The sequence below is a fragment of the Dicentrarchus labrax genome, unplaced genomic scaffold (assembly GCF_905237075.1).
Source record: "Dicentrarchus labrax unplaced genomic scaffold, dlabrax2021, whole genome shotgun sequence".
Taxonomy (NCBI): Eukaryota; Metazoa; Chordata; class Actinopteri; family Moronidae; genus Dicentrarchus; species Dicentrarchus labrax.
The window spans coordinates 22,932,464-22,942,239 of NW_026136710.1; the positions used below are offsets into that span (position 1 = coordinate 22,932,464).

Here is a 9,776-nt window from a genome sequence, read left to right on the forward strand (position 1 = left end):
CAATTCTCTCTGTATTATGTATTTTTGTATTATCTTTAACAATCATAGACTTACTAGGCTTCTTCTTTTGACAAATTCCGTGTTTTCCTGTCCCGGTACTTGGCCATTGTATTATTAGACTATTTACTTTTCTTTATATTTACTTTTCTCCACAGAAATGGACAAAATGCTGATATACAGGTATACTGTGTATACATTATTTCTTACAGCCCTTAAAATCAAGAAGGCCTTGAGGCTTTGGCGACCCCTAGTGGGGGTCCTGACCCCCAGGATGGGAACCACTGCTATATATTATATATCTGACTATTTCCTGGACTTTCATTCCTTTTTAACATTTTAGTGGATTTATTGTTGCAGGTTTTAGGTCTTGCCAACCTCACTGGTCATTAGTTTTTATACTTTTTTATTTATTTTAATATTTTATCATTTTATCACTGTAATTTATAAGCCGTGCAAAATTCTATTGATTGTTGCCTATTTTTGTTTGTATTTTTGTCTGTTTTAATTCTGCTCTGTGAAGCACTTTGCGCTGCATGTTTGTTTGTTTGTGTGAAAGCTGCTATATACGTAAAGTTGAGTTGAGTTGTGTTCAAGGGTAAGTTATGGAAACTTTTGTGATGGAATGTGGCAAAATTGTGCTGAGACAATTTAAATTAAACTCATTTTAAACTTTTTATTGTTTTTGAGACAGTTACACTCATAGAAAATTACTTGATTTAATTCACATTTGTGTTAAAGTTGTGGAAGGAAGACAGCTGATTGGTTTGTGGTATATGACATCACTGTACAAATACAAAGACAAGTCATATGACACTACAGACCAAAGTCCATCAAAGAGGCAACAGGAGGCCTTTCCCATCAATTTAATTTACTACATTCAGATAAGGAAGTGCACAGATCAAGGACAGTCTGCTACAGTCACCTGACCTCGCCCATACTTTAATGTCTAATCAGGATCTCTGAATATTTTACAGTACAATAACATCTTCCATACTCAGACGTAGTAAGTCCCTCTGTTATCCCTGACTGAACTCACAGACTGGATTTTTTCTCTCAGTCTGTCCTCCCAGTCTTTGCACCAGTTCAGGCTCCGCTCCAGGTTCTGGTAACGGCTGGCCAACTTGTCCAATGCCAGCACCGCCTCAGGAAGGTCAAAGGTCAGGCCAGCTCTCTGCACTGCTGCTTGAAACTTGGCTGGAGATGCTGTTGCAACGTAACACCTGCAATAAGAGTTTTAATGATTACTGAACGGGACAAGAGAGACAGCAGTCAGATGATCAGACAGGTTCTCATGACACCAAAAGAAGGTACAGGAAAATACCCAAAAGACCCAAGTTGTAGTTTAAAGCCCCCCTCCAGTCAGAAATCAGAGTTTCTCCCTGTCCCTACAGTGTGCTGTTTGAATGCTGTCTGTGCAGAGTGTGACAGTAGAAGGATATTTTCACATTCATCTGCTGAAAGTGGAAAGTTTCTCTGTGCTCACTGAAAGCAGCCAGCCACCACAGGGGATCCAGATGTTACGGTATCACTTTTAGGGAGTTGTCATGTTGCAGCACGCACACTCTACAGCTGCACCCTGGATACTTTTATTCCCGTCAATAATGCAGTATTATGTTACTACTAATAAAAAACAAACACTTCCTACTGCTGCAGCTTCACATTAAAAGCATTTAACTGTAGAAACATGAGTTTACTTTTATTTTGAAGTAAGGACTTATTTATTTTTTTATTATGTTTATTTAAATGTGATAGCTAACTAGCTAACTAACCATTGATGTAAATTAGTTAGCTAACTACCATTTTGCTAACATTAGCTAACTAACTTCAAAGTCAAAGTCAAAGTCAGCTTTAATGTCAATTTCTTCACATGCACCAGACATAGAAAGGAATCCAGAGGACGTTTCTCACTCTCCCCCGGTGAAACAGATAAAGTGCACAGGCACAACAGATAAGACAAGACATTTCCTAATACTAAAAGTAAACATTCAATTTCACAACAGATAAGACATTTACTAATGCTAAAAAATAACAAATACAAGCGTACAACAATTTCTATGAGCCATCAAGTTCAACATTTTTGCTTGTATACAAGCTTTACAACCTAAATTTAGATTGGTAGTAGGTAAAGATCACCTACTGCAGCTTTTAAGTGACATTATCTGTTGTACTTCCTCCTTAAGGCTAGATGACCTGAGAAACCCAGCTGATTCATGTCTTGCTGTGTGGTCAGCAATGTTGTGTGTAGGGATAAATAGATGGATACAGTTGGTCTGACCTGCTGACCGTGGGGCTGTGAGGACAGTGGTAGTGATGCCATACAGCCACAGCTGTGTGTGGACATAGCACATACTGGTTTTCCTCCCAGCATCTCCTCATGGTTTCCAGGATCCCTTCATCACTCACCGTTCCAGTTGATAAAACCTGTGACAACTAAAGGTAAAACAGAGGGAAAGATCATAAAAGTATTACGGTGATAGATGTGGTCTTGCTAGATGTTTAGAGGATAAGCATGTGTGGATGTATATAGTACATGTTGAATGATTGGTACCAGTTTGCGGTGGCTTTCAGGGAGAGAGTGTCTACGTGATCGTTGAAACTCCTCCATCATGTTCTTCACTGAGGCTCCGTCTCTGCCCAGCAGCAGCCAGAACACTCGCTCCATGTTGTACGGGTCCTACAGAGTGACACAGCATCCTGGATGAGCATCTAAATCCAATATTTAATTTGTTATGGCTTTATATGAATCAGTAACTTTATGTGGAAGGATGGTTTGGTCATTCTGTCCCATAGTCAAGAACAAGATATCTTAACAACCACCGATATGTCCACCTAGTATGGGGAATAACTGTCCGCAGAGGATAAATCCTAAAGGTTTTGAGTGACCCCTGCCTCTCCTCTAGTGCCAGTGGACAAAAATTGGCACTCAACAAATATGAAAATGTTATATGCTGACAGCAGCTTGTTACTGATCAGATTCAGGAATAGTTTTGTGAACAGATGGTGTTTTTGCGCAGATACATGTGTTTAAACACGTGCATAATCCACACTGCATCACTTTTTGTGTATGGAATAAACAGATCCCTTTTACATCTGAAGAGCAACCTCCAATGTCTGTCAGAATGCAGCAATTATTTGTATGTTTGTTCCATTGTTGCATAACGGATGCTGAACTTCTAGGTTTTGTAAGCTGGACTTTAGAATTAACTAACTTGCAGATGGCAACCAAATGAAATAAAATTGTTTTTAATGAAAGGCTACAGAGGTAATACCAACCAATTATATCAGGATTTAAGCAAAGAGTCTCCTCTACATGGTGGACACCTTAAAGTCTGACAACACGTGATGTAACAGTCGAAACTACTCTTTTTAGATCATCTCGAAAAATGTACAGATGTATGCTGAATACAGGCTGTGTAAAGGTGTTACCTGGATGTCTATGGCAGGGGCCAAAGTCTGTGTGACATCAGCTGCCATGGAGAAGTCGCCAGTGGTTACCGTCCTGTGCACTATGTCATTAGAATTCACCATGGCAACCAGCTTCAGGGGCAGCCCCATCTGCTTTACAATGTAGCCGGCTGATACAGACAGACAAACAGACATGGCAAAAAGAAAACACAGTAAGCTTGAGTAATCACAGAATGGATTTCTGGGAGAGTAATCATCTAATCCAGTTCCCTACCAGCAGTGATTGACTCACCTGCGATGTTCCCCCCCCCTCCAGTGGGCACCACCACCTCCAGCTCAGGCAGGTCTCCACCAGCCTGCTCTGTACCACTGAGCTCTAGGTAGGCGTAGATGAAGTGGGCGAGCTGGATCATGACTCTAGACCAGTTGACCGAGTTGAGACTCATAAGGCCGTGAGACTTGACCAGCACCTGGTCAGCAAAGAGACGGCGCAGGGGCTGGTCTATGTCATCTGAGCTGCCGTCCGCTGCGACAGTAAAAACACACTCCATTGTTTTAAAATTGTGTCCTTCTGGTGAAAGAGCAGCCATTGGACTACAGCTGCTTTCGGTTTACCTGCAAACACGTGGATGTTGTCCTCCAGGCAGGTGATCATGTGTTTCTCTTGAACTGGAGTGATGCGTCCGCGGGGGTAAACCACCAGCACATCCAACCCACTGAGACCTTTTGCACTCTGGATGGCTGATCCACCTGTGTCTCCTGATGTACCTGGAGAGTGGACAGACTTCAGACTCACTACATGGATCATCTCTTATATTCTGTTTAGCCTCGGTGCTTCTTGTTTCCTCTTGGAAGCATAACAGGTGCTAGTAAAAGATGTTTTGTTTCAGTTTACATATTTTCTCTTTTCTTTTTATTCTACGATGTGTGACTGTTTGCATTTCTGTTAATGGGTCTAATACAGAAATGACAGAATGACATACACAACAGATACTCATGAAACTCATTAATAACATTTCTGCTTAATTTGACAATTAATTTGTGCTTAAAGGTTATATACAAAATTCACTTACCACTAGATGTCGCATTAGAGCACCAACATCTCAGACCAAAACAATGAACCAACCAGACTACATTGACAAAACCAGTCATTTTACCTCACAGATAATTGTAAAACACACTTGCACTGTAACTGGAAAAGAAACAAAATAAATCGCACCAAAACCGTCTTTGTTAGTCTTTCCTAAAACCACCAACTATGGTTAAAATAAACCCTTAGTTCACCGATTTAAGAGAAAATATCCCTGAAACAGGCTGCTGTGGCCGCCATGTAAGTTAGTTAATCCTTGGGGACAAACACTCCATCCAAGTACACCCATTAAACGTTGTTTTTTTCCACTGACAAGCTCAGATTGTTCTTTTAACATTATGGAACAGAGATAGACCTTTTGTTCAACCAGAAACTGCTGTAATATCACTATCGTTCTCCACAAGACAAAAATGCAAATTTTACCAAGAGTCCTTGTTCATCTTTCCACTGTTCCAACAATCAGCAGCTCTGCTTTGGTTGAACATCAGAGAGGCTGTGATAGCAACACAGGCAGAGGGAGAGTGACACCATGACTCCACTATATCTTTACATAGAGAATAGTTGTTAGCTGTTATATTCATGTTTTAAATCTGTCATATATACACACACAAATACTCCATCCAGCTGAAATACTCACTAGAGCACCAAATGTGGATTAATCCGCAGCTGAAAATAGTCCCCAACTAATGGTTCAGATTGTTATTTCGAAGTGTCTGACAGCATTATGGGAAGCACGATTTAGGGCGTACAGTCAAACAGTCAAGAGTCACCACCAATGCTGCAGGCGTGTGACCAAACAATCAGACGGAATATTCAAAACAAAAAAACAGCAACAATTTTGGCCAAAATACAGAATGAAAACAATTAATAAATATTGACAAATCATTATTTATCATTATTATTCTTTTCTCACTCATTATTTTTTCTCTTTCTCATTCCCAAACATTTTCATTTTGTTCTTTATCATTATTATTATTATTATTATTATTACTGCTCTTCTTATTATTATTATATTGATAATGCTAATAATTATTATTATGATTGTTATTATTACTATCATATAAGAATATATTTATTATTTTTATCCCAAACTAACAATACAAAACAAATGTGTCATAACATTATTATGACTTTGCTCATATATACTGTTATTTATATAATATATTTGATATAAAAAATCATGAAAATGGGTTCAGAATTAAGCGAGCTGCAGTAGGTTTTGTAGTGCAGTCTGAATCTCTCAGTATTGATCACTAGCGGATCCTGACCTCACCAATATGGCGACCGCGCAGACAAACAGCAGCAGCCAATGAGGTATCTGTGTTTCTGTATCTATGAGTTTTATGCCATGGCGTTACAGGTGTTGGTTCTTACCCACAACAACAGTAGCTCTGTGGTTCTCTTTCTGCAGGAAGTAGTTGAGGAAGCGCACGGTGCAGGTCATAGCCAGGTCCTTAAAGGCCAAGGTGCCTCCGTGGAAGAGCTCCAGGACTGACAGACCCTCCTTCAGCCGGGCAATTCTAACCACCTCAGGCACAGAGAAACCGGACAGGGCTTCACCCACCAGGACTGGGACCAGGTGAAAGGATGCAAGAGGAGAAATTGTGTTTTTGATGTCTGCATCTCTGTCCCACTCTCTTTAAGAAATCAAGAGCACTTGCTCCCAAATGGTCATATCATTTACCGGTAGACCTAGTGTTTACTTTAACTTTTTTTTTCTCTAAATGTAACATACAGTTAAAATGATATAGAACTGATCATCAGAGAAGTTCATCTGCTCACCTATCAGCCTGTTAAAAGATGAAGAAATGTTTGTTACAATTGTTACGTCGCTGTGCATGTATTTAACAACCACAATAACACATTTCAGCATGAACTGGTTGTAGATTACGTGGGAGCCAGAATGAAAAGGGAGTATAGTTTCTCATCTAGTAAACAGCAGCTCATCATACCAACAGTTGAGTGTCACACAATACACACCCAGGTTTACAAAGGTGATCTGAGTGAGGAGCTGAAATACAATAAAAACATTGTAGGACAACATTAATTATTTCCATGACAGGAAAACTAGTCTCTCTAAATTTCCAGGTTTTCCAGGACGGTGGGAAGCCTGACTGTTGTAGAATAGGTCTTTATTGTTTTGTTGTTTAAAAAGTCTTCTTTTTGACACGTTTCTCTGCCTCATGTCTTCAGTTAGTTAACTTTAAATCTTAAAGGACAATACTTGTGTTTTTTGTAACTTTTGCTGTGCCTCTACTGTGTAACCATGTGTACTTGACATTTTTACAGACCAGTTTTAAATGATTGTTATACACTTTACATTACTTCATCATCTCTTTTTCCATAGCCTTTATCTACACTTTAACTTGTCAGGGCTGTATCTAATGCTGTCAGCCAGACTGGCCCATAGTGAGTGAACATGTAGGGATTAAGCATCCTTCTCAAGGACATTGACTTTTATGAAGTGGAAACTTTAATGTCAAATGACACTAGGGTTGCAACTAACTATTATTTTCATTATCGATTAATTTGTGGATGGATCGATTAGCTAATTGTTTCATAAAATGTCAGGAAATGGTGACCATTGTTTCCCACTGGTGATGTCCTCAAAAAAATTACTCAAAACCATTAATAGATTATCAGAATAGTTGACAACTAATCCATTAATGGACTGATGGTTGTGGCTGTTATGATAACGGTGAATATTCCACCAGCTCACCCTCCAGGTCCTCTCTGGGGATCAGCTGGGTGGGGATGAACAGTGAGGCGACCTCCACCACCAGTTTGGTGTAGGGCAGCCCCCTCCAGCCCCTCAAGGTGTCTGGGCTGAGCACGGGCACGCTCTCTGGCATGAACATCCCCCCATCTGGAGCGTAACCTGAAAACAGGACATCCCGGAAGTCCCATCCATGGACCCCACCCCGAGTGCTGCAGTACTGCATCGCTCTAACCTGCGAACGGAGACGAAAGTAAATATTCTGTGTTAGGGTAACAGTGCTCTATTTTCCCTCAGCTTGCATTTCCCATAATGCATTTTAAACAAACCTCAGGTTAAGCACATGCACGAAACTGTTAGACTGTATTTTAATAATCACTGTAATCCAAGACCTGACTATCTGAAATGAAGTCTTAAACTAACTTGCTGTGTATAAATCCTGGCACTGGTGCACTCTGTGTAAAGTAACATTTACTGTCTGTACATGTAAAAATGTGTGATTCATAAAGTTGCTAATGTTTATGAATGTAGAACTTGAGTTCTGTGGTATTGTAGGTAGATAGTGAATGAACAATCAACGGTTAGATGTCACTTCAGTGGAGCCCATGACTTAGCTATCATATCTGCTCCGTCAGCACAGACTGTACATTCTCTGTTATACTCCCACACTGAGCATGCACAGTACTTACCACTCTGTAGTAAAATGGATTAACACAGCTCTTCAGTTGCTTTCAAAGAAACTACTTCACACACTGGCTTGGCCCCAGTTTATGATGCTCTGCTCTCTGCACTGAGAGGGACAGACCTACTCTATAGATCACTGTCCCGAGGAAGATAAGTGTTGAACTTGAACTTTGGAACAACCTACCCGAGGAACTACTTACTTAATATATTAAACAGGATTACTTAAACTTGTGTGCCCAGGATGGACATATTCCTGATTTCTCATCCATAAGTGCTCTATTTTCTCAATCTACAGAAAATGCAAATATCACTTCAATGTGTTTTTCTTTATGGATAATCAAAAGATAGCTTTTTGTTCAGATTATTTAAATCATGTTAGAGCTTTAGTGAACATCTTGTTTTGAGCATTATGCATATGAATAACAGTGCTTTTAACTAATTGCTGCAAATAAATCCAGGTCTCTGTGCAACCACTGTCATTACAGGTCTTATAATTATCATACTGTAATAGATTACACAAATAGACTGTAGGCTGCTCAGTTCACCAGAGATAACCACAGTGGACCCTGGTTATACAGTGGTGGGAGAGTGATTCACATTCTTTTAGTAAAACTAGTTTGCAACAGTCGCACTTTTATTTCTGTGGGACACGAGCCTTCCGTTATAGCGCCATTACGTAACGTCAGCTAGCTAGCTGAGCCACCGCTGTAATATGCTGATTCACCGCTGTAATTTGCTGATTCACCGCTGTAATATGCTGATTCAGATAATGTAGAACTCACACACCTCCTTCTGTGAACCGTTAGTTCTCTGAAAAGGCTAAATGAGCTTGTGTTTGTGATGAGAGGACGTTAGAAAGCGGCCCGTGGTATCATTCATGTTTTTGTCGAGCTGTTTGGTTCCCACAGCTGCTACTTTACCTCGGATGATGCGTGGCAGGGGACGCTGCACTAACGCGTCTTCCCATTGGCTCAAGAGGCTGTGGGTGGGACTTGGGCTGCATTCGTCACAACCATTCACAGTATATACAACACAACAAATAATACATACACTGTTTGACGCACACGAGCTTTTGATGTGCACATTATATTAAATGAACAAACAAGAGAGGCCTTACAATACTACTACAACAACTACTGTATATTATTCCATACAGGGGTTTTTCAACTGCAACTAAAGGTTCTTTTAAGCTTTCACAAAAAACAGCCCTCAGAGTACCTTCAGTGTACCTTTTAGGGAACGTTCCCTGCAAAACTTACCCACGGACAACCTTCAGGTTCCCTAAAGGTTTACAAAAATAACCTTTAAAGAACGTTCCAACATTCAGGGAACTTAAAGGGGACGTTCCTTGAAGGGTACCATTTGCTGGGTTTACACTGTAAAAAGAACTTACATTGGCCGGTAATAATAGTGACCACCAAGGTGACCATGTGTGGAAACAACCAGTATGTAACTATTAGTAGTGGCAGTAGACTTTTCATGTGGCAGACAAAGCGGATACAGACCTGGTGCAACTAATAACACCAACTAAAGATGATTCCACTCCAGTAGCACCCCATTAAACCATGTCACTACATCAACATTCAGACACACAAAACCAGGGCCTAGTGAGCAATTATTAATGTGACTTACACCTGTGGTTCTCTTATAAAGGCATGCTAAAATGTCTGCTGTGAAAAAGGTGACATTAAAATCAGCTAACACATTCTGAGTGGTCACTGCCCTGAGCTTCCTGCTCAGGGCAATACGGTACACTAATAACATTAGGGTCTGTTCCATTTAGATGCCCAAGTAAACTCACTCTTGTGAGACAGTGTAAAAAAGTGTAAAAAAATAAACAACTTAATGTGTTTTTAGGGCATTTCCAGAAAGAGGATGTTA

The 9,776-nt window shown here is 40.1% G+C and overlaps 1 protein-coding gene across 2 annotated transcripts; it reads right to left on the reverse strand.

Annotated features, from left to right (window-relative positions):
* Positions 1–647: 647 nt before the first annotated feature.
* Positions 648–8,822, reverse strand: thnsl2 (threonine synthase-like 2). 2 transcript variants are annotated; one of them, XM_051412332.1, is made up of 9 exons: positions 8,682–8,822; positions 7,215–7,446; positions 5,870–6,064; positions 4,021–4,173; positions 3,698–3,931; positions 3,427–3,575; positions 2,549–2,674; positions 2,276–2,430; positions 648–1,220 (listed from the first exon to the last, which is right to left on the reverse strand). In XM_051412332.1, the coding sequence occupies exons 2-9, from the start codon at positions 7,435–7,437 to the stop codon at positions 995–997; spliced, it is 1,461 nt and encodes a 486-aa protein (XP_051268292.1). In that variant the 5' UTR covers positions 7,438–7,446; positions 8,682–8,822; the 3' UTR covers positions 648–994. The 2 variants fall into 2 exon arrangements, with proteins under 2 accessions (XP_051268292.1, XP_051268291.1); XM_051412331.1 differs by having other exon boundaries at positions 7,901–8,809.
* Between the last annotated feature and the right edge of the window lie 954 nt (positions 8,823–9,776).